At 42.6% G+C, this 25296-nt stretch overlaps 1 protein-coding gene across 1 annotated transcript; it reads left to right on the top strand.

Annotated features, from left to right (window-relative positions):
* The first annotated feature begins 1302 nt into the window (after nt 1-1302).
* HSPA8 (heat shock protein family A (Hsp70) member 8) lies at nt 1303-7054 on the top strand. The gene is made up of 10 exons (XM_085872985.1): nt 1303-1456; nt 2240-2455; nt 2823-3028; nt 4254-4406; nt 4651-4923; nt 5039-5321; nt 5533-5735; nt 5853-6051; nt 6295-6527; nt 6611-7054. The coding sequence occupies exons 2-10, from the start codon at nt 2251-2253 to the stop codon at nt 6788-6790; spliced, it is 1935 nt and encodes a 644-aa protein (XP_085729111.1). The 5' UTR covers nt 1303-1456; nt 2240-2250; the 3' UTR covers nt 6791-7054.
* Nucleotides 7055-25296: the final 18242 nt, after the last annotated feature.

The following is a 25296-nucleotide window of genomic DNA, read 5'->3' as shown; positions in this document are numbered from 1 at the left end:
TGGAAGATTTCGACCAAAAACCTTCACCCCCACAACAAGGTGGGAATAATTGAGGTCCACAACAATAGGAGCGGGATGAAATCGTTGGAGAGGTATACCCACTTGCACGTTTTCATCAAGAACGACCTGAAATGTCCCAGGTAACCAGAGTGGAAGGACCTTGCGCAGGTTTCCTGCCCTCGTTTTGCCTTGTGATCGGTGAACATACCGAGCACAACGCGTCACCAAGACCGATGGACGTGCCGGTGAAACGGTGACGTCGATTCCTTTATCAGGAGGTTTTTCAATGACCCGTCGAAGCTTGAACAAGGCTTCCAACCGGCTTGCTTCGGAAAAAGGAAAGTGAATTTGATGCAGGAGGACGTTTGGCCCGTCGTGCCTGCACTACAATCATTGGACACCACGTGCTCGTTTAGCGCGGGAAAACAGCGGGGCAGGCAAAGGGAGACTTTGCGGTGCATATTTGAAGGAAGGGGATATGTGGCGGCTTTATTCGGCGACATGACGCTCCGGTCTGCGGATAAAGATGTGCGAAACGATAAGCAGCGACGTTGTCTTTGTGTGAGCGTTCGATGACGTCACCGAAACGGCACGAGAGAATTCGCAGGTTGTAAGTGCGCATGCGCGTTCGGGAGGCTGCACGCGGAAGCACACCGGAAGTCACGTGGTCGGTAGTAGCACGCCATCACACTCGAATGTTCGAATGACTTGACAAAAAAAATAATAATTATAACGGCCGAAAAGAGAAATCTCAACGACGCTCGACGGATCACGTGTTGAAATCGATTTCTGGATCGCATGACGAAAACGATCGATTTTTTCCAACACATTAATGTTTCCTTGGTTCGCCTCACGATTCTCACACAATACACAGCTTTGTGTGCTGCAGATGATAAAAGAAGAAGAAGATTCTACGCGGGACGCCGTTCGGGCCCACAGAGCTTGGACATGAACAGAACACGAAGAAAAACACCAAACAAATTTGAATGATTTCTAGTTTTCTGCATCATCAACGGCGTTCGTCTTGATATTACCGAGCGTATTGTGACGTAATCGTTAATAAAAGGCTACGTCGCCTTGACACGACGTACGGGACCCACATCTCGACTTAACTCATAACCCGAATCCATGTAATGTTACGGTGATTATAAAACAAATAAATGGTGAATTCATCGAAATGACGTCGAACAGCCTGGAATTTGCGGTAAACGGCGCGTGGGCGCATCGTCACATCCTCACAGGCGATACGCATCGCTGATTGGACGCGGCTCTTCCCGAGCGACGTGACGCCGATGCGTAGTTGAATTGCCATTGGTCGGCGTGGAACACGTGCTCGTGGAAGTTTCTGGAACGCAGCCGCCTATAAAGGCGGTTCACGGAGACGCCACGAGGTCGCGTTTTCCATCGGCAGCGAACAAAGCGTCATCCTCAGGGTTCTCAAAGCGGGTCTTTCTTCGTAAGTCGCGTCGTCTTAGGAAGTGTCTCTGTTCTCTGATGTATCTGTTTTTAAGTTATTTTATTACGATAACACCTTTTATTTATATATATTTTTTTTTAATTGGTGTTTTGTTTTTCTCGTTTTTATTTAATTTTTTTTTCCCCGTGGTCTTGTTTCTTCGTTGACGGGCGATTGTTTTTCACCGGATTGTTTAAATTATCACTGATTTGATATATTGGTTAAATTCCTCGGTTTGGGGTGTTTTTTTTTGTTTGTTTTTTTTATTTTTGTTTGTTTTTTTTTTGGTTCCCTCTTATTTATTTTTTTCTTCGTGATCTTTGTTCTCTCTGGAGAAAAAAAATTGATGCGAAGCCGATTGTAGTTTTCTTGAGCATGTGGTTAACGGACCCTGGATGTGGTTGTAACTCGAACACGTGGGTTTAACATAAAAAAAACCCACGTGGCGTCTGCCATCTTGTCTCGTGAAGGTGATCGTCACAAAGGGCGTTTTTTTTTTTTTTTTTTTTTTAATATATATAATTTGCTGATGACGTCACGCGCCCGCCCATCTAACTTTTCGAAGATTTACATTATTTTTTTCGTACAAAGCGTGGATTGTTTTAAGGAAATGCTTTTGCGTTTTCATCTCTTCGATCCTGCTTTTTTTATTTTTTTTTTTGGTCCTATGAGTTTGAGTCGACCACGTGACTTGGTGCAGTGTGTGCATGTACGTGCTCTCGTATTGCCAAGCAGTCTTTTGTGTCTGGTTTCCTTCACCTGGTGTGTGTGTGTGTGTTGTAGAAACCCCCACCATGTCGAAGGGTCCTGCAGTCGGTATCGATTTGGGTACCACGTACTCGTGCGTTGGAGTATTCCAGCACGGCAAGGTGGAGATCATTGCCAATGACCAAGGCAACCGGACGACGCCCAGCTACGTTGCTTTTAACGACTCTGAGCGTCTCATTGGTGATGCCGCCAAGAACCAAGTGGCCTTGAACCCCACCAACACCATCTTTGGTTTGTATTGTTCCTTGACTGTTCGGAGGATTGGTGTTTGTATTGTTAGATGACAAAATGGCCGATTGGTGCAACCTCGTCCGTTGATTGCCGAAGTGCCGGTACAAACCAAGACAATTTGAGTCTTCCAGCAGGATGTTTTTTGCCGTCTGTTGGGCCGCTGTCTTGGGATAGCAAGCGAGCTGCAGCTTCCACAATGGTCTCTTGAACCAATAAGTTCCCATTACTATTACTGCAGCCACATTGTGTGTGCTTCCTTTGTTGCCTCGACTTGTGGGTTTTGTTTTTTGTTTTTTTAATAAAATTGTGTAACTTGGTTAAATATTTTGGCCATGTCATATGACCAGTGCCTTTTTATGATTTGCAGATGCGAAGCGTTTGATTGGTCGCCGCTTTGAAGACTCCATCGTTCAAACGGACATCAAGCATTGGCCCTTCAATGTTGTTAGTGATTCTGGAAGGCCCAAAGTGGAAGTGGAGTACAAGGGTGAGACCAAGTCCTTCTACCCAGAAGAAATCTCCTCGATGGTGCTCACTAAAATGAAGGAAATTGCCGAGGCTTACCTGGGCAAGGTGTGGTTTTTTTTTTTTTTTTTTTTTTTCCCTTCCCCACTCAAGTCGCTGTTGCCATTGTTTTTCGATTATGCATCCATCTTAATTGTTCTTTCTGCAACCACTTATCTAATTGACCCAAGTTAACTACTCGTGTAGAATGGTTTCATCTTGATAATGACGTCATAGGCCACGTGTGGCAGCCATGTTGGGGGGGGGGCTTTGGGCCAAGCTCCAAAACCTTTTCATGGGGAGGGGGGATTTCAACTTTGCACATGGCAAATGATTTTTCTTTTTCTTCACCCTCCCCCCCCCCACTTCCAATGGGTCACTGTTATAGTTGTGTATGTCTAGCTTTATGTGATTGGTATGAAAATTGAGGGTCATATTGGGTTAAATTGTGCAGGGAAAAAAAAATGTGGTTGCCTCGCATACAAAGTGTTTGCAAAGGTCTCGCAATGATGATTATTAAATTTCCATTCGCAGTCTCAACCAGATGCCTTCGGGCAGATGTTGGGGAATTGGCCTTCCTTGGATGTCTGAGCGATGCTTTCCTTTGCACTCTTGTACACTCGGGTTGCACCGGTTTGTAAAAAAAAAAAAAAAAAAAAAAACACTTGTTTTGCTGCTCATTGACATTAGTTTTTTTTTTTCTTTTTTTTCTTTTTTTTTAGCCAAAGGTCATGTTCAGCAGCCTTTGTTTTAAATTATTTCTAATATTTAAAAATCAAAATCTACAGCTCAACAAATTCATATGAATCTTTATACCTATAATCACGAGGAACAAAGTTATCTACCTATAATGTCATAGGTCACATGATTTCACAGCTATATTTTATTTTTTAAGAATAAATGTTGATATTCTCAATGGCTTGACGTATTGAAGGGGAAACTTCATCCACGTGTTCCCCAAACTTTGGGGATACCAGGGTGTTCACAAATTCATGTCACGTGGTCTGGCAGCTGTATTGGATTGAACGAAAATCTTAAATATTTATCTTTGACTACTTCAATTGACATGAACCTTCACAATTATGATCTCGTATCCATGGAACGAAATGTTTTAGATTTCAACTTGGATCTGATGCATCACTTTGCAACCCGAATTTAATCTTTCCAATCTTGGTTCAGGGATTTAAATTGAACTTTGTACGAGTATTTGTGATGTTCGAGTGCCATTGTTCTGGTTTACCGTTTTGAAGTGTACAAGCAACTTTGCTTGCATTTCCTTCCTTCCTTCCCACAGACTGTTACCAATGCGGTTGTGACTGTGCCGGCGTACTTTAATGACTCTCAGCGTCAGGCCACCAAAGATGCTGGCACCATTGCTGGCCTGAACGTGCTTCGTATCATCAATGAACCGACTGCTGCCGCCATTGCCTATGGTCTTGACAAGAAGGTTGGAACGCATAGTTTTGGGGTGGGGGTGTTTACAAAGGTCTCGCAATGATGATTATTAAATTTCCATTCGCAGTCTCAACCAGATGCCTTCGGGCAGATGTTGGGGAATTAGCCTTCCTTGGATGTCTGAGCGATGCTTTCCTTTGCACTCTTGTACATTTGGGTTGCACCGATTTGTAAAAAAAAAAAAAAAACCACTTGTTTTGCTGCTCATTGACATTAGTTTTTGTTTTTTTTTTTAGGTTGGTGGTGAGCGAAATGTGCTCATCTTTGACCTGGGTGGTGGCACATTTGATGTGTCCATCCTAACCATTGAGGATGGCATCTTCGAGGTGAAGTCGACGGCTGGTGATACCCATCTGGGTGGTGAGGATTTTGACAACCGCATGGTGAACCATTTCATCCAGGAGTTCAAGCGGAAGTACAAGAAGGACATAATAGACAACAAGCGTGCGGTGCGGCGGCTTCGTACGGCGTGTGAGCGTGCAAAGAGAACCCTCTCGTCATCCACACAGGTTTGCTTGCACATCACACAACATACCTGTTGGCTTGTTTACAAATTGCTTCCTTCGCTCGTGCTTTTTTTGTTTTTATTTTATTTTGATTCCAAGCTGCAATATATTCTTGCAGGCAAGCATTGAGATAGACTCGCTTTATGAAGGAACTGATTTCTACACATCCATAACTCGCGCACGCTTTGAGGAGCTCAACGCGGACCTGTTCCGTGGCACACTCGAGCCTGTGGAGAAGTCTCTACGTGATGCAAAGCTGGACAAGGCGCAAATACATGACATTGTACTTGTAGGAGGTTCCACTCGAATCCCCAAGATCCAGAAACTTCTACAGGACTTCTTCAATGGCAAGGAACTGAACAAGAGCATCAATCCTGATGAGGCTGTGGCTTATGGGGCTGGTGAGTTGGAGGTGGTGGGTGAAGAAGAGGGAGGCTTAAAAATTCATTTGTTGCGATGATGATTATTGAAACCTCCATTCGCAGTCTTAACCAGATGCCTTTTGGCACATGGCGGCAACTTCCTTCCTTGGATGTCTGAGCGACACTAATTTTGTTTGTTTTTGTGTCAAGTTTGTCAGTGTTTTAATAGCTGCTGTTTATTTACCTCCAGCGGTGCAGGCTGCCATCCTCTCTGGTGACAAGTCTGAGAATGTGCAGGACTTGTTGCTCCTTGACGTGACTCCTCTGTCCCTGGGTATTGAGACAGCTGGTGGAGTCATGACTGCCTTGATCAAGCGTAACACGACCATTCCTACGAAGCAGACACAAACGTTCACCACATATTCTGACAATCAACCTGGTGTGCTCATCCAGGTAATGCCATCGTTGCTCGATTGTACAGTTTTGTTTTTCTTTTTTTTTTTTTTTCTTCCCCTTTGTCAAAGGTAAAGCATTAAAAACATTTGTTTTACTTGATGCTATTTATTTCAGGTGTATGAAGGTGAAAGAGTCATGACCAAAGACAACAACCTATTGGGGAAGTTCGAACTAACAGGCATCCCACCTGCTCCGCGTGGAGTGCCCCAGATTGAGGTCACTTTTGACATTGATGCAAATGGCATCTTGAACGTCTCTGCTGTGGATAAGAGCACAGGAAAAGAAAACAAGATCACGATTACCAACGATAAAGGTTTGGTTGTTGAAAATACAAGTTGGTAAAGACCCTGATTTGGGGTGTGGATGGTGTGAAGTATTTTTCTCGCTGTGATGACTTGAAATCCATCATTCGCAGTCTCAACCAGATACCTTTGGGTACATGTTGGGCTATGACCTTCCTTGGAAGTCTGAGCGAGGACTAGTTTTTCTAAACTGTGCAGCTAGTTTGTTTGGCTCCTTCACCTTTGGTCCTTTTTTTTTTTTTTCGTTTTTCCAGGTCGGCTGAGCAAGGAGGACATTGAACGAATGGTGCAGGAAGCAGAGCGCTACAAGACAGAGGATGAGCAACAAAGGGACCGCATCTCCTCGAAGAATGCGCTGGAGTCCTATGCGTTCAATATCAAGTCTACTGTGGAAGATGAGAAGATGCAGGGCAAGATCTCTGATGATGACAAGAAGAAAATCATGGATAAATGTAACGAAGTTTTGGCATGGCTGGACAAGAACCAGGTGATGTCATGACCACCGTAAAAGCACACCTTCCTTTGTGCCATTAACTTTGAGGGCAAAGTTGACGTTCTTGTTTTCCACAGATGGCTGAGAAAGAAGAGTTTGAACATCAGCAGAAGGAGCTGGAAAAGCTCTGCAATCCGATCATCACGAAGCTTTACCAAGGAGCCGGTGGTGTTCCAGGAGGGTTCCCAGGTGCCGGCCCGACTGGTGGTGCTTCCACCGGAGGATCGTCTGGACCAACCATTGAAGAAGTTGATTAGCTGCCACTTCCTGAAGTCTTGAATTTTTCTTAAATCATGTTTTCCATAGTCTACCAGTTTTACATCTGATGTTTGCACTTTTTTTTTTTTTTTTGTTAATTTTTATTTTATATATTGTATATTTTGAGCCACCATGTGTAATATGACACCTCATGTTTTGCTGTTTGTACTTCACGTTACTTGATGGGACCACTTCCGTGTGTTGGTCAACGTCTAAAGTTGTAACCTTTACCATTATTTAAAATAAACCTGTTTTGAAGCATGTTTGTGGCTTTTGAAGTATTGGAGCTGTATGTGGTGTCTTTGTAAACCTGGCTAACACCACTTTATTCGGGAACCTTCTTTAATGGACTGGGTAATCTATTGTTTGTCTTATTTATTTTTCTTTTTCTGCCGGCAAAATGTGTGGGTGTTTGCTTTAAATAAAATAATCACTCAAACGCTAAGTCCGATCTCTGAAATTTTCACTAGTATATCTTTTTTTTTTTTTTTTTTTTTCGATAGCATAACTAATTGCTTGTCATAGGTTATGAGGTATGGGCACCATCTTGAAAAAAAACGATTAATAGCCCTGTATCTCAAACTGCAATGGAAAATTTATTTTGATTCATACATTTTAATAAACCCATGGAGAACGTAGGTGTTTTTTTTTGTTTTTTTTTTTTATCCATGCCATCATCGCTGAAGTATGTTGGTGAAAATTCGTCAAGTAGAATGCTGCATGGGAAAAATCTGAAATTTCTTGAGCATCATCTACACAATTCACCATAGAAAAAATATTGTGATGTCATTGGTGACTTCAGCAGCCATCTTGTTGAAAATGTTTTTAACTTCTGGACAGATTGAGGCAAAACTTTACACACATTCCCATGACATCCTTTCACAAGTTTGTTCATTTCTTATTGATAGGTCACATGGTTTGGTGGCCATATTGAATTTATCTTAACCTTCAAACATCTCCAGAACAGCTGGGTCGGATCAAGGGGAAACTTCACGTTATTCTGCACACATAGGAGGATATGTTTATTAATGAATAATTCATGTCACATGGTTTGGTAGTGATGTTGGATTGATGGGGAAATAAGTAATATCTGTGAAACTTCAAAATTATTATCTAGCCCACATGTGAAACAGGTTTAAAGTTTCAACCTGATTGGCCATGCGGTTTTGCAGCCAGGATTATTTAATTATTTAAATCTGAGAACTTTTACATTTGTTTTTTTTCCAGAAGGCTCACTTGGCTGCACCTGCATGTGTTTGAGGGTACAGGAACAGCGATTCAATTGACACACAATGTCCCCACGAAAAAGGCCTAACTGCATACATAACTAGATTGAACATTTGATCTACCCTGTTCATAACTCATCAGTCCCGCACTGTATCAAAGCAGGGCTGTATTTGTATCACTATTAAATAATGTTTTCTCTGGAACCACTTATCCTATCAAAGCGAAACGTTGCGACTCATTTAAGTTTCATGTTGTATCAAAGGCGGACGTCTGGGTACCCGGTGGTGGTGGTCATATGGCAGCTTCGCTGCCGGGGTAGCTATCATTTCTTGAAGCACGACTGTGTCGCTGTTGCAGTGCCCCTCCACCAGTGCACACACTGGAACTGGTACTCATTTCGCCGACCTCAGAAGGATGACAGGCTGAGTCAACCCCCTGGTGTTTCAATTAATTCAGCAGCCAACGGGGCTTGAACTCAGGACCTCAGGTTCCCAAGCCGCCACCCTAACCACTGAGCCAACACCAGGCTTGGGTACCTGGTCATCACTGCCAGCAGTTATAAAGTGGCAGTTCTAGTTAGTTTTGTCCCCCCCCCCACCCTTTCTCTCCCCCCTCTAAAAAATGGTTTGGAATAGCTTTTCTTTAAATGTGCATCTTAATGTTCATTCTGCTTGTATAGCTTATTTTAATTACCTTGGAAACCAGGTACATTGCTGCACATGTGATTGTTTCTGCATCCAACAGCTGGTGCTGAAATTTCACTACACGCACCACTGAGATCACCCCTTTTCTCCAGATGGCTCAAGCTCGGTTAAAATCTGCCAGTGTTGGATGTTTGAAGATCCTGTGGTCTTTTAAGAAGACTTGAATTGTCACCAGTACTTTGGTGTGCACATTCCTACTCCAACCGACAGGGAGCGCCATGTAACCAGGAGCCACGTGCTTTTGGTGGAAATCCTCGCTTTTATTTTTAGCCTTTCAGTGGTTTGTCCTGTCATCTACCTTCTGCAGACCATTTTTATGATGCACCGCACATCTCATGTTCCTCGGTTTAATCAAGACTATGTATTTCACAAACACATTGCATGCGTCAGTCTTCATCTTTCCTGGCGACAATTCCCACGTGGTGGAGTTCCCCATGGGAATCTTGGCACAACTTTCATGAATGATCAAGGCAGGAATTGGCTGTTGTGCCAGCCTTGTCAATGAGGATGTAAAAACAAGTGGAGTGGGATTTGTAATGAAGATGGTGGTTGTTTTCAAGGGATGTCACAGGAGGAGGCCCTTTAGCTCCTGCCCACGTTGGACCAACTCGATCACCCAACCACGTTCAACCCAATGTCCCCATACACCCCTCAATCTCCAACACATCCAGCTATAGTCAGGAGGCCCAATGCAGAATAGTGTACGACCCTGCTGATTCCGTGTTAGAATAGTGCAACAGGTGTAAATTGACTGTCCAGACACACAGAAACGTGAATCAACTTGTTGCCAACTCTGGATATGGATAGTATGGCCGCCATGACAGTTTACAAAATGGTCGCCATTAAATACACTTTTCGTCATATTTCAGCCGCAAATTGACATGAAATTACAAAATTATGGTCGATTTCCATGTTTTTGAGCATGCCTGAGCTGATGGGAGTATAGAAAAAAACATTGCTCCATCCATTTTCTAAAAATAATATGACTTGTTTTTCACTATATTATTTTTAAAGAAATGTTCAGGCTCGAATTAGAATGTCTGATTATACAAACCACAATCAAAGAATTTTACAACTTTGCTATAAAATGAACCTAAACTACATAACTGTGTGTTTTTCTGTTACCCAGGACTAACTGAAAAATGAAAGCCACAAGATTTCTCACAGGGATTCAAGGGATCGAGAAGAAGAAGAGCATGTAGACTGGAATAAATGCTTTATTTGCCAGGACAGTTAAAAAACTAGCAAGTCAACGCCACTTCGAAAGACTACAATCGTTGGTGTGAAAACTGTAGCTGAATGTTGCAAAGAAAGAGAGAAATATAATGACGCTAAATATGTTGACTCATTCTCAAGAATCAGAAAATATTCTGTACCGGAGCACGTCGAAAAGATTCAATGGCACAAATTCTGCTATAGTGACTTTACTCACGCACAAAAAATAGACAGACTGAAGTCAAGGATTCAGCCACAATCTGTGACTTACGCAGAAGAGATACCCACAACATCAGGTTCCTCAGAGAAATACCATGTCCCAAAGTCACTAAGATCCGCGCACAGCGCTATGGATTGGTCAAAATGCGCTTTCTGCCAGACTGACATTCCTGGAAAAGCTGGTGTCCTGACAAATGTTGAATTTGATCACACATCATCCAGGATGCTTAGTTTGGCCCAATTTGACCCCACCATGCGTCACAGGTTTGCAGGTGTTTCAGACTTGATGGCAGCTGAAGGTAAATATCACCTCAAGTGTTATGTTTCTTTTCGCAGAAAGTATAAAAAGGAGAGTGGAGAGAAAAACCAGTCTCCTGAAAGCATCTGTTTCAGAAATGTGATGAACCAGCTTGAGAAAGAGCTGCAGAAGGGACATGTGTTTACCCTGAAAAACATCTGGGAACACTACAGCATGCTGTTATTGAATGATTTTGGAATTGAGGCTGGAGCCTACAAAAGCTACAATTTCAAGCAGAAAGTGGAGGTTCACTTTGGTAGTGACAAGGTGACATTCGTGCAGCCATTGGATGTCACAAAACCCCTCATAGTTGCGTCCTCAACTGTGACAAAGTTTGCTATGAGAACCGCCGTGAATGATTTATCTGAAGAAGGTGAAAGTTCTGAAGAAGATGAATTGGCCCAGTGCAGTCTGCCTCATCATGAGAACGAAATCCTTAGCTGGATCTTCAGAGTGGGCATAAAGATTTACAGTGACGTAAAACACTCTCCAGGGCATAGCATTATCGGTGGACTGAACACAGAAAATGCAGAGCGAATTGTACCTGAAACCCTGTACACGCTTGTAAAGCTTCTTTGTGGTGGTGACAGCACTGACAAGATGGACAATGAAGAAGCGGATGAGACAGATACCAAGAACAAAGTTCTGAGCATCTGCCAAGACATTATTCATGCGGCTTCAGGACACTGATGTCCTCATTCTTCTTGTTGCCTATCAGCCGCATCTCAGTCCCTTTCTCTGGATGAATGCAGGGACACCCAAAAAGCAACACTACATTCCCATTGACTCCATCAATATCCCAGATTCGCAGAGGGAGTCACTTCTGGCATTTCATGCAGTGACAGGTTCAGACAGCACAAGCCAGTTTGCTGGAATTGCGAAGCGCTCTGCATGGGCTGTCTTTCAAAACAACTCCCACCTGTTGAATAACCTAGGCAAAGAGGAAATTCCTGATGAGAGTGTGATTGCAGATGCTGAGTCATTTGTCTGCAGGCTTTATGACCCTCATGGCCAAGATAACTCAATTCAGTGAGTAAGATGTGATCTGTTTCTCAGTCTGACCAAAGCTATTGAGAATCTGCCTCCAACTCGCGATGCTCTGATTCTACACATCAAGCGAGCGCACTACCAGACTTTTGTGTGGAGAAGAGCCTTGGAATCTGAACCACATCTACCTGCACCTGAGAACTGTGGGTGGGAACAGGTCGTCAAAGATGGCAACGAGACATTTCAGCCGCGACTCATGACTGCACAGCCTATTACTGCTTACTGTGTAGAACTGATGACATGCAAATGCCGTGGGTCATGCTCAACTCGACGGTGCAAATGTACACGGAATGGACTGCCTTGCACGAAAGCATGTGGATGCAAAGCCCTTTGTAGGAACCCGTTCAGTGTACAAGCTGATCAATAGCTCTGAAAATTGTACTTGGGTGTTCTCACAACACTTTTCTCTTCTGCAAAGCAACGTAATTTTGTGTTAGAAAGAATCTGACAGCTGTTGAAATAACCTTTAACTGACTGTAAACCCATCTCCATCAATAGTGCTAAACATTTTCTTTTTCACATTTGTTGCTCGTATGTGCATTTTCAATTTCGTCTTTAAGTTGTCAATTATGTGAAAAGTTGTGATCCAGTACAAAAATAAAGCACAACATAGTGTTCCTCGTGTCAGATTACATAGTATTTCACAATCATGACAAATTTCTGGCTAGTACAATTTGCAGTAAGAAAAAGACTAAATCTGATGGCGGCCATTTTGATTACTGTCATGGCGGCCATAATATTCAGATGCAGACTTGGCAACAAGTGGAACTAGACTTGGTCATGCCTAGACTCTTCAAAAACACCAGTTGCACCATTCTAACATGAAATCAGCAGCGAACCTATTTTCTAGGCTAGCTACAGATTTTGGCTTCTAGACTACTACTTACCTACTGTCACTGTTTCATGGGGATGATTCCCTGCTTAAACCATTCACACACACCCCTGCTTTAACTTTTTATCCTCAAGTCTATGACCCCCAAGTCCTAACTGTTGATTCTGCTGAAAAGCTACTTCACCTATCTTAGAAATCGGTGTCCACAACCATCCTTGACCATGTTCTGCAACTGGTTGAGGACCTCACTTTTTAGCTCATCTGGAACGTAGTTCCAGAGGGCTTATGGGATGGCACGTCGTCCATCCACAAACACACTTCTCTTAAACTACACACGATATCGATTTAACTTGACCACAACCTTCATCACCCAGTATGTACCAAAGTTTGATCATGACATTTAAATATGGGGGGGGGGGGGTTGATCCCAAAATCGATATTTGCTCTCTTCTCCAAAATTGTCATGCCAGTTTATCATTACTTCAATTGTCATCATGCCAGTTAGGTGTGGGCACCTCTCTCACCTGTCATGGCACTTCAGCAGAAGCTTTATGTGACCCATTGGGACTGACTCAATCGGTCAATTTCCCAACTCAGATCTCAACCTTCTGGAGAAGGTACTCCATCTCTCCTGGATAATATTTTGACAAATTTCCCTCAAAATATCTGCTGTTCTTCCTCCGCTCCAATCGGTTCTTCTAACCACATGCTTGTCACAATAGACATCTCTGGCTATTATGAGAGAACCACCTCAGTGCCGTCGAGTCTGGCATTTCACTTAAGCCGACTGGCAGGGTCTCCAAGCAGCCATCAAACTGAAAGACTGGTCTCCTATCTCTACTTTCTCCAACATCAACTCATCCTGGGAATTCTTTCAAAGAAAGTTGCTCTCCATCATGCACAGATTTATCCCCTCTCATCTTCAGTTGTCCTACCCTTCCTCCCATCCATGGTTCACTGAAGCAAGTGGTGAGGGAGTTGTCCTGAAATAACGCCTTTGCCTCATGGAAAGCAAACTCAACTGAGGGCAATCTCAGTTCCTTCCATCAAGCTTGGAACAAATGTGTATCTACCCTCAGGAGAGTCAGAAAACAACATCTTTCTAAGCTCAAGTCTGAACTTTCAAACCTCTCTCCCTCCTCCAAATCCTGATGGCATCAAATCAAATCTGTTTCTGGTGTATGTTCCCCCTCCATCCCCTCCATTACCTCAAATGGCCGCACTGCTGATACCACACATGAAAAGGCTGAATGCCTAAACTCGGTGTTTGCATCGAAATCTTGTGTCCAAAACCCATCACTTTCTCTAGCCACCTTACCCTGTTGTACCCAACTGTCCCTGGACTCTGTATCCTTTTCTCCTGACAAGGTGGAGAGTTTGCTGTCAAACCTCGACTCAGATTCTGCAACCGGTCCAGACGGCATCAGCCCGTGTCCTAAAAAACCTGCTCCTCTGCTCTTGCTCACCCTCTCTCTGTTCTATTCACCCTCTCATTTGCTCAAGGTCATCTGCCATCTGCTTGGAAATCATCAAACATTACTGCCCTGCACAAAAAAGGTGCAAAAACAGATCCCTGCAACTACAGACCAATCAGCCTTCTCCAAATCATCAGCAAGTTATGGAATCCATCATCGCTTTCGACATGAATTCCTTCCTCTTCTCCAATGGCCTGATTTCCGATCATCAATTTGGTTTCAGACCAGGTCACTCTACCCTGGATATGCTGCTTCTGCTGTCCCAACAATGGATGGAGGTCCTCAATGCCGGACAAGAAATCAGAGCCGTGTCCCTAGACATATCACGTGCTTTTGACACAGTCTGGCACCCTGCTCTGCTCACCAAACTCTCTTCCTATGGTATCCAAGGCCATCTCCACTCATGGCTCGCTGACTTCCTCTCCGATCGCAGTCAACGTGTGGCCCTAAATGGAGTTCTCTCATCCCCTCTTCCTGTCCAGGCTGGAGTTCCTCAAGGTAGCGTTCTGGGCCCTGTTCTTTTTCTGGTTTTCATCAACGATCTCTCCAACTCTCTGGAAAATCCTCTTTATCTCTTTGCTGATGACTCCACCCTCTACCGTACATCTGTCATCCCTCAGACCGGCAAGCAGCAGCTTCTTCGCTCACTGCAGATCTGGATAAAATCACAAACTGGTCCAACACGTGGAACATGTCTTTCAATCCGGACAAATCACACACTCTCACAATGTCTCTCTGAAAGGACCGTTTGGAAAACCCCCCCATACACTTTCTCAACAATCTTCTGAAAGAAGTCCTTTCTTTCAAGCTTCTGGGTCTCACTATCTGTCATGACCTTTCCTGGGAAAGCCACATTTCCAACCTGGCCTCCAAATCCAGTCGCCGACTGGGAATCTTCTTCCTCGGCCCACCTGAGTTCCTGACCACATACTTTGACAAAAGCTTGTCCCACTGTTCTCATCCCCACTCAGCTACCAACCCCCCAATGGATACAAGTTGATGAACTGCTCGACTGAATCAATGTGGTGTCAGTCCGAGAGGTTACATGACGTGCTCCTGCATCAAAGTTCCTTGTGTGAAATTACCAGAGCTGGTCGTCAGTTTATTCGTAGTTTTGACCTGACCTCCTGCTCGGACAGTGATGGCAAACCACCAAATGCATCCTCTTCCCAGGACGCTGCTTCGGCGGCGTTTTCCCTTCTTTGTAGAAAGGTAGTTGAACCTGCCTCGCACAAAGGGCCCACTCTTGTACAGATCCGGAGAGAGAGTTTGTGGCTCTTGATACATTTCATCAACTGTCTCAACAATGTGTTTGTGAGTCACAACTGTGTTTGTTTTACAAACCGTGTTACTAATCTTTAACTTCGCTAATGATTAATTCGATGACAACTGGCATGACTGAAAACAAGTAAAAAAAAAGTTGCCATCTTGTGAATTTCACAAGGTGTGTGACGTTAAGGACAGCGGTGGTGCACTCGGCCCATGCAAATAAAAGTTCCAGCCAAAAATGGTGTCAAATATTATGTTCACACAATGGTGTGATCAAATTCCACAGATTTCTGAGCCTCCTCGTGCATGAACGGTTCACTTATTCTGAACACAAGTTTACAATGGCTCAAGTGACCTTGGATACGCCATGTCACAGGCACGTCTATTTTACCACCATTTTATCATCTCGGCTATTTCTCGGAAACATGTGCAACAGATTTGTCTGAACGTTGAAAATATTAACAACACCCCCTGAGCAAGCAATGAGAGCGTGCAATGAAATCGTGAGAGCAACGGAGGTCCTAACCAGGGTTAGAGTTTGTCTGACAGGATGGTACACAGGTAGCACACCTGCCATCATACACTCATAACTCTTACCTTGCATGTTACTTTCATTTGTTTTACCACTGACAAAGAAACACACGCACACCTATATCTAAAATATAATATAATTTAAAGAATTGCTGTAAATGATGTTAATTTCACAACATCCTTTATTCAACTTTATTTAAATTGTAAACCTCAAAACGTAGTTCCCTTACCGAAAGTAAGAACCTTAACCTGTAAGCAATTGAATGGTTTCCCAATCACATAGTTCGGCAGATATGGGAATGGATTGTGCCTTTGATGATACAAGCATGAACTTTGGCACACTGTTAGAGCATGCCCTAAGGAAGATATTTAGCTATAGGGCCATCGCAGAATTGTCCTGTGGCCAAAATATCCACCACCGGTTGTTATTTTACCAGTAGCTCAGGTTCTAGACTACCGAGGATATTGATTCTGGTGGCTAATCGTACATTTTCAAGAATGAGGAATGCAGTGGTACTATTTATAACATGCTATAACTACTCGAATAACTACCTAACCTCATATACTGTATCTCGATTTCAGGGAAATATATAATAGTAAAATTATAAACGCATTTAATAATGGTGGAGTTATACATGTACATGTTTTGAAACTGTGACATATTCATGAGGGTACAATGCAGTCTTCGCAATGTTTCCTTTATCATATTTGGTAGTTTATTTATATGAGCACACAGTTCATGAGATTATGCTGTATCTTGCAAATCAATAGTGCATGTCCCATTGTTGTTTGACATGTTAGTGGTGAGGGCAAGTCTACGACAGTCCTTCCATTAGTAACCAGGTAAAGCCTTCCATGGTAATATTACAGGTTTTCAATGAAATGTAATGTTTGTTTTGAAAACACAGTCCACCACAGTAGCAAAGGGCAGTGCACTGAAGTGCTGCCTTGACACATTTGCACTGTACTCTGCACCCCTTTTTGCATCCACAGTGTATGAGTTCTCGACAGGCCTGGGTCACTTCTGGCAGTGTGGTCCAGTGAACTTCCCATCCACCTGTGTCCTTCTTCTTCCACCCCCAGTCACCTGGGGATGGGAGTTCCGGGACTGCAACCATCATCTGTCCCCAGCAGTGACCAGCTTGGTATGCAGCCCTCTTTGTGTGCTGAATCAGTGCTGCTTGTGTTGGAGGGAGTCCTTCAATGTCTCTACCTTTCTGGGTGAACAGCTGATTGCGTGCCTGATTGACTGATTCCAGGCTGCTAGTGTGGTCATAGAGCAATACCACGAATCGCTCCAGAGACTCCATCCAGTTGTCTATGGTGTCTGGGGTGGCAGCCATGGCACAGAAGGCTCTAGTGACGTCATCAAAGGCTAGATGATCAAAGCTCTGGCTCAATGAACTGCATCATTGTCAGCATCGTGCTCACATGCTTTCCCTAATGCAGCACCAACATCCTCATTGCACACGAGCACCACATCACGACTTTGCTTGTGAGCGTCCATGTCTGGGAAGTAACCCAGTATTCTGTTCTTGAGTTTAGTGGGGTGTATACGCCCTCCATGTAGACGCCCCGTAGAGTGTACACGCCCCGTCACGTGTGTCCCCAGTTGTTCCAGCCTGGTACTGTACAGATTCACCAAGTCTGTTAGCTTGTACACTGGTGCAACCATATTGTCCATGCGCACTTCCTCAATATAGGCGACAAGCCCAGCGAATGCAATTCCATGGTTAACAGTGTCTACATTAGATTATTGTGCCTTTGTGTCCCTCGCTTTATTGTACAGAGAGGCAAGACACTGAGCATGGTACTTAGCCTCTTGGGCAAAGAGATCTCCAACACTGAGTTTGGATAGGAGGTGTTTGTCCTGTAGTTTGAGAGCACACTGCCTCACACGAATGTCAAGTTCGAATGTTGATGCATTCCGCAAAGCATCTCTTGCTGCAGATTTGCCACAGAAGAAGCATGTCTCTGTTGAATGAGTTTCACGTTCAATGCTCTGACGGGTGAACTTGTGGGTTTGTGGGTCATTATCGTGGTGAGTTTTCCTCTTTTCAGCCCTCTGAAGTTTTGTTTTGTTCTCCTGCAGTCTGCAGGAGTCATGCCATTTGGCTTTGTGAACCCGGAATGCTGCCTCGATGCCCTGACCTTCATCCAGTTGTGACAGTTTTAGTGTTCTTGGCAGGCAACTGATCTTGTCGTATGCTGCAAGATGCTCTGCTATGGTCCTGTATCCTGCCCCATCTGTGCCATGTGCTGAATTATATGGACGTGTCAGCATCTCATGTGTCTTCCTGACACAGAACACATTTGTTCCAGTCTGTGGTCGGGCACTGTTTACCTGATGAATTAGGCTCATCAGGGTCCACCACCTTGTATAGTTTAGCCATTGTCCCTATGCACTATGCTACTTAAGAACACTATCTACTAGTTATAATATGAGAACAGTATGTACTAGTTATACCACCACCACTCTACCATAAGCTGAAATCTCCAGGAAAATATGTTGGCTGCCACCACAGTCACAGTCCAGGTCAACTGAAAGTATACAGATATACATGCAGATTAGGCGTTGTTACTAGGTGTACACAAGAACACAAAAGCTGTACTAACAACATCGATTATTATCATTGTGACGTTATTATGATGTTCTGTGTGAATATGCAGCAAAATATATGAATACACATAAACATAATTATGAGGTCAGCACACAACTCATGGGCTGATTCTGAAATTCTGGAAAATGTGCATAACTCCAATAATATTTGATGGTTTTACTATTATTTAATTCCCTGAATGCTAGATATATGTAGTTTGGTAGTTGCTAGCATGTTGTAAGTAGTACCACTGCATTCCTCATCCTTGAAAATGTACGATTCGCCACCAGTATCAATATCCTAGCTAGTCTAGAACCTGAGAAACTGGTAAAATAACAACCGGTGGTGGACATTTTGGAAAATGGCCACAGGACAATTCTGCGATGGCCCTATAGCTAAATATCTTCCTTAGGGCATGATCTAACAGTGTGCCAAAGTTCATGGTTGTATCATCAAAGGCACAACAATTCCCCAAAATATTTCACTTATCTGCCGGACTAACATGGATCATCAGCTGGGAATCGTTCTTCCTCGAGGTTTCGATCTTTTCAACCCAGAACCTCTCCAAACGGTGAATCCACAACCTCGGTCATGGATCCACATCAGTAGATTACCGACACCAGTAGATCCACATCCTCAGTTGTGTCCAGGTAGTCAGTCAACCCGTCAATGTAACATCACTAATCAAACTTTACTCTCTCGAGGATTTAATGTATTATCACAAAGTTACATCTCCCATCCCACATTCATATTACATGATAATACATTAAATCATGTACATCTTACCTTAAATATAACACATCAACCAACAAGCACAACCCCACCACTCAACTCCAGATCAAACTGTTATTTAAATATCCAAACGTTTATTTATAAACGGTTTTTATACATGTTTCCTCATCTCCGAGCAACCACTGAAATGGGTTTAAATGGTTTACACAAAGATGTTTTTAATAATTATTTATATTAATATCTCGTTAATCATATTTTCACTATTCGTGTTTTATTTCACCAATTCTATTTGGTGTCAGTTTATGATCTTCAAGAAAACTTGTTTTAATCTGATAACTGAAGCTCCCTGTGTTAGTAAACATCTGACTAGTTGTTTTAATCTATTGACAAGTTTAGTGCTGTGTTAGTAAACGTCTAACTAGTTGTTTTAATCCGTTAATAAATTCAGTGCTGTGTTTGCATACATCTAACTAGTGGTTTTAATCTATTGATAAGTTCAGTGCTGTGTTTGCATACATCTAACTGGTTGTTTTAATCTATTGATAAGTTCAGTGCTGTGTTTGCATACATCTAACTGGTTGTTTTAATCTATTGATAAGTTCAGTGCTGTGTTTGCATACATCTAACTGGTTGTTTTAATCTATTGATAAGTTCAGTGCTGTGTTTGCATACATCTAACTGGTTGTTTTAATCTATTGATAAGTTCAGTGCTGTGTTTGCATACATCTAACTGGTTGTTTTAATCTATTGATAAGTTCAGTGCTGTGTTTGTAAACGTCTAACTCAGGGGTCTCCAACCTTTTTGGGCGGTGGTGGTGGTGTGGTGTGGTGTGACAAAACCAAAGTGGTAAGGGGCGGAGGGCCGCACCCAAAAAAAGGACGCTAAATTCCAGACAAAAAAATATATATATATATATATATATATATATATATATATATATATATATATATATATATATATATATATATATATATATATATATAATGAATATGCGGAAATTTAAACAAAAATTAGTGCTGAATATATTTTTCTTGCCAACGAATATGATAAATGAATAATCGTGTTAAAAACACATGTGTCTAATATGAATTAAAATCATAATAAAAATTACAGAACGCTTTGATCATTGACCCTGACAAATTGGCAGTATCGCGGGCCGCATTGTAATGTAAACTTAATGTTGCACCGCGGGCCGCATAAATCCGTCTAAGGGGCCGCATGTGGCCCGCGGGCCGCAGGTTGGAGATCCCTGGTCTAACTAGATGCTTTAATCTCTTGATAAGTTCAGTGCTGTATAAGTAAACATCGAACTACTTGTTTAATCTATTGATAAGTTCAGAGCTGTGTCAGTATACATCTGACTAGTTGTTTTAATCTATTGATAAATTCAGTGTTGTGTTGGTATACATCTGACTAGTTGTTTTAATCTATTGATAAATTCAGTGCTGTGTTGGTATACATCTGACTAGTTGTTTTAATCTATTGATAAGTTCAGTGCTGTGTTAGTATACATCTGACTAGTTGTTTTAATCTATTGATAAGTTCAGTGCCGTATAAGTAAACGTCGAACTACTTGTTTAATCTATTGATAAGTTCAGAGCTGTGTCAGTATACATCTGACTAGTTGTTTTAATCTCTTGATAAGTTCAGTGCCGTATAAGTAAACGTCGAACTACTTGTTTAATCTATTGATAAGTTCAGAGCTGTGTCAGTATACATCTGACTAGTTGTTTTAATCTATTGATAAATTCAGTGTTGTGTTGGTATACATCTGACTAGTTGTTTTAATCTATTGATAAATTCAGTGCTGTGTTGGTATACATCTGACTAGTTGTTTTAATCTATTGATAAGTTCAGTGCTGTGTTAGTATACATCTGACTAGTTGTTTTAATCTCTTGATAAGTTCAGTGCTGTGTTAGTAAACCGCTGACTGTTTTAATATATTGATAAGTTCAGTGCCGTGTTGGTATACATCTGACTAGTTGTTTTAATCTATTGATAAGTTCAGTGCTGTGTTGGTATACATCTGACTAGTTGTTTTAATCTATTGATAAGTTCAGTGCTGTGTTAGTAGATGTCAAACTAGTTGTTTTAATCTATTGATAAGTTCAGTGCTGTGTGTGGTTGCTCTCACAGTCCTAATTATTACCTCCTCCACCGAAGGTGAAGGTTATGTTTTCTCCCCTCTCTGTTTGTCTGTCTGTTTATGTGCAGGATATCTCAAAAAGTTGTGGACGGATTCGGATGAAACTTGGTGGACTGGTTCGGTGTGTGACAAGGATGAACCGATTCAATTTCGTTGAAGATCTGAATGCGGATCTGATAGTTTTTTCAGTGATTGTTCACCATTGAGAGAAAGAGCTAAACCGATATATAGCTGTACCACACGCACGCACACACACACACACACACACACACACACACACACACACACACACACACACACACACACACGCACACGCACGCGCACACACACACACACAGTCGGTTTTGCCACAGCAAGTTTTTGTGAAGGGTTACAATCCTTTAGTGGTTTATGTTGTCGAGGGTGCGGTGATGACTCACTTACTCTTTGCTCGACACCATGGAATGTATAACGTCCACCAACAACCACCGCCACCACCCGGGTACTCCAGTGCAACGTCCATCCGAGGGACGGCACACTCATTGATGCCTCACACTGCATGCAAAACACGAGGATGGCAGTTTATAGCTGGGTCGAGATTCCAACCCAGGGAAGACAGCTCAGAGGTGAGTCTGCATACTTCTAGGGTCTAGGCGCTAAGCTATCCTGCTACCCCACTTTATCAAAGATGATGTGATTTATTATTTTCATGGATAGAGCAAAGTACAGTTGGGTATTGAATAACAAGCTAACACCGCTGCCATTTCCACTTGTATGCCATGATAGGACGAGGTGCCTGAGCGTGCAAAGCGAACACAATGTTCTTCTATGACGTCTTTTGCTGTGAGAAAAAGAAAAAAAAAGACGTCATCATTTATTTGTGGACAATAGATGCTTTATTTAAACCGAATAACAAACACAACTTGATAATAGTGAGTTAAACAAGATTGCATTCCAAGTCGCACTTGTTTGTGATATCTGAGCTCTCGGGTCAGTGTGTTTTCATTAAAACATGACGGTCACGGCTGTAATCGGAGGCCTCTGACGAATGAAAACAGGTTCGTTATGCTTAGTTTAAAAGATGTAATTTGACAAAATTACGATTCATGAAAAATTCACAAAATCAATCTCACTGAAACATTGCATGAAAACAGCAGTTATTGCAGAAACATTTGAACAACCCAATGCAAAAGCCTCTCTCCTCCCCCCCCCCCCCCCACTAAGGTAAATCACCTTCCTGATGACGTTTAACACCTTTCCTGAGAGCTTGATGGTGTATTTACCGAAACACAACACGGGGACAACCCACGAACCAACCTTGCAGTCTGTGACCATACAGGGATATCTACAAACCAGAGAGTTTGTGTCAAAGCCATCCAATGCTCGCCTGTTTATATATTTATCGTTTTTAAAAGACTAGTCTAATAATATTTTTTATAAAGCATTGCAGTGAAGTCTGATCAAAATAATTTTAAAGCAATATATGTATTTGTATATTGTAATCAGTAAAAAATAGTGTGCTAGATAAAAACATTAGAAAGGAAATAACTTGCACCAAAAACTTTAACACTTTCACGCTGATGCTCACGTTCACGCCGGGGGTATCGCTATAGCTCTCTGTTCTTCGAACAGGCGAGCTAAAAACCTGGACACGGGAAAAGGACATTTGCTAATCTGTCTGTGCTCTATAGACACCAGATTGATTAAATACATTGGTTTATAGACTTAATTTCACTGGAGGGTTAGGGGTGAATATGGGGGGGGGGGAGGGAGAACAATGGGTTCGGCACAGGCACATCACCAGGGTGATTTTCTGAAGGGTGAGGATTGAACAAACACTGACAGCGCATTCACCTTTTAATGAGACCCACTCACAGGCAACATCATCACGGCACAGGGATCCGATCATCTATCGATACTTCAGTTCCCCACGATTCCTGCCAATATCCATGTACCCCTCTATCCACAATGATTCTAGGTACCTATATCTCATTGCTGTTTCTAAACATTTTTACTCTTTCTGCTGCCACTACCTTTCCAGGGAGATCATTCCATGCATCAACTACTCTGAGTAAAAGACCCCTGCCTTGGTACCATCTGAACTCTCCTCTTATTCACTCTCAGGCTATGGCTACTGGTCCTATCACTGCCTACACTGTTGAATAATTAATCTTCACTTATTTTATCTTTACCTTTCATTGTCTTAAACATCTCTATCATATCTCCTCATAACCGCCTCCTTTCTAGTGTATAAAGCCCAGTCTCCTTCAGCCTCTAAGTCAAGCTAGGCCCGGAATCAATCTAGTACCCCTGCGCTGAACCCTCTCTATGGCATCTTTGTCCTTCCTCAATCAAACATGAATCATGTTGGACAGCAGTTTCCAATAAAGTGGAACCTAGGCCAAAAAGTATGCCTCGTGTTGGCTTAATGGTTAGGGTGATGGGCTTGGGATCCTGGGATCATGAGTTCAAATATTGCTTGACTGTTGAATTAATACCAGGTGGGGTTGACTCAACCTGTCATCCTTTTGAGGTCAGCAAAATGACTACCAGCTTGTTGGGTTGATCGAGCTATTCGAGTATCCTGCGTCGGAATGGCGATCCGTCCAGGATTGTCCCCAATAGTCAAGGAGACTGCTTCGGCAGCACTGACGCTCTGTCCAGAGTGTGGTCCCAATTGATGGATAAACCTTAAAGCTCCAGTCAAGTGAACACACATTTTTATCTGGAGTAAAATGTAAATATTTGAAGGGGTAAGTTCAGGATTTTAGAAAGGGGTGTGTATGTGTGTTCATTTCCACTCTGTGTATGTGTGTGTTTAGTTGTTATCTCCACATGCAGGTTTCAGAAGGTGGAACGGAGCCCCTCCAGGTCTCAAAGTATCCACCTCCGTTGTGTGTGTTTGTGTGTTCGAGCAGAGTTGTAGCAGTTCACTTGCCTAACCTCAAAGCATTCAAAACATGCCCTTTCCCAATAAATCTTTTACGCAGTGAAGCACTTCGTACCCCTTGTGTTGAAACAAGTGAGTAAACTCAACTTAAAACTTGTTCTGCTTCCATTGCATTGTCCATTTCATTGAAAAACCTGTAATTTTTATATTCCTGCAGGGAATCTCGTGCACCTGACCGTGGCTGGTTGTGACAAGCAAATGCGACGATTATTTAAAATGAGATTTGTGGTCAATGTGTGTGCAGCACCACCACAGCATCATGAATATTTACAGTGTTCCGCACAACTCAAAGTCAATCTACCAAAGTGGGGTCAAAGTTACAACATTTTGCATCCATAATTATCGACAGGACCAACTCAGTGAGGTTTCTTTCAGTTTTGTGATGAATAATCATTGATGTTTTACCGACATGTTGCACCATTACTGATATCACAAAAATCTGCTGTCTGGCTACTCAGAGATGCACATGAAAGTCAAAATGGGAGAGATTTGGCCCCATACTGTACATATTATGGAGAATATTTTAAGACTAGAGTGTTTGTAGAACATCTTATCCCATACAGTTTTGAGAAAAAGGGATTTTATTCGAAACAGTTTATTGGAAGAACAAGAAGAATAATCTCGAAGTTCCTCAACCCTGACAGCGCGACTGACAAATTTGAATGGTCGAGACGGCATACAATTTTGGCCAAATACTGCTAAACTGTGTGGTTTTGCAAGTGCAGACAAGGTGATTTGTGTTCTACAGTATTCAAAGATATAATTCAATTGAAATTAAATAAAAGTTTTGAAGTCCAAAAATAACTCCAACTTTGAATCGGTAATTTACCGTCGTTGATGCACTGTCTTTCGCACCACCTTATTTAACATGTTAACCCTTTGAACCATGACCTCTTTGGACTATCGGCTTCCCCACCCTGGGCTCCCTGGAGCGCACCACCTTGTTTAACATGTTAACCCTTTGAACCATGACCTCTTTGGACTATCCGCTTCCCCACCCTGGGTTCCCTGGAGAAAAATCCGACCGCTCGGGCATATGGAGGTTTGAATAGTGGCCGGTAAACCGACCGCTCGGGCATATGGAGGTTTGAATAGTGGCCGGTAAACCGACCGCTCGGGTATATGGAGGTTTGAATAGTGGCCGGTAAACCGACCGCTCGGGTATATGGAGGTTTGAATAGTGGCCGGTAAACCGACCGCTCGGGTATATGGAGGTTTGAATAGTGGCCGGTAAACCGACCACTCGGGTATATGGAGGTTTGAATAGTGGCCGGTAAAC

The sequence above is a fragment of the Eptatretus burgeri genome, chromosome 3, assembly GCF_056783735.1.
Source record: "Eptatretus burgeri isolate ZD-2024b chromosome 3, Ebu_testis_v1, whole genome shotgun sequence".
NCBI classification, from domain to species: domain Eukaryota; kingdom Metazoa; phylum Chordata; class Myxini; order Myxiniformes; family Myxinidae; genus Eptatretus; species Eptatretus burgeri.
The sequence above is the reverse complement of the archived record's forward strand: the minus strand, read 5'-3'. Positions and strand labels throughout refer to the sequence as shown.

Bases quoted from the DNA above. Each gene is read 5' to 3' on its own strand.
- HSPA8 (XM_085872985.1), top strand. From the start codon at position 2,251: ATGTCGAAGGGTCCTGCAGTCGGTATCGATTTGGGTACCACGTACTCG. The intron at 3,029-4,253 runs GTGTGGTTTTTT...TCCTTCCCACAG, and splicing joins CCGAGGCTTACCTGGGCAAG to ACTGTTACCAATGCGGTTGT. The intron at 6,528-6,610 runs GTGATGTCATGA...TGTTTTCCACAG, and splicing joins CATGGCTGGACAAGAACCAG to ATGGCTGAGAAAGAAGAGTT.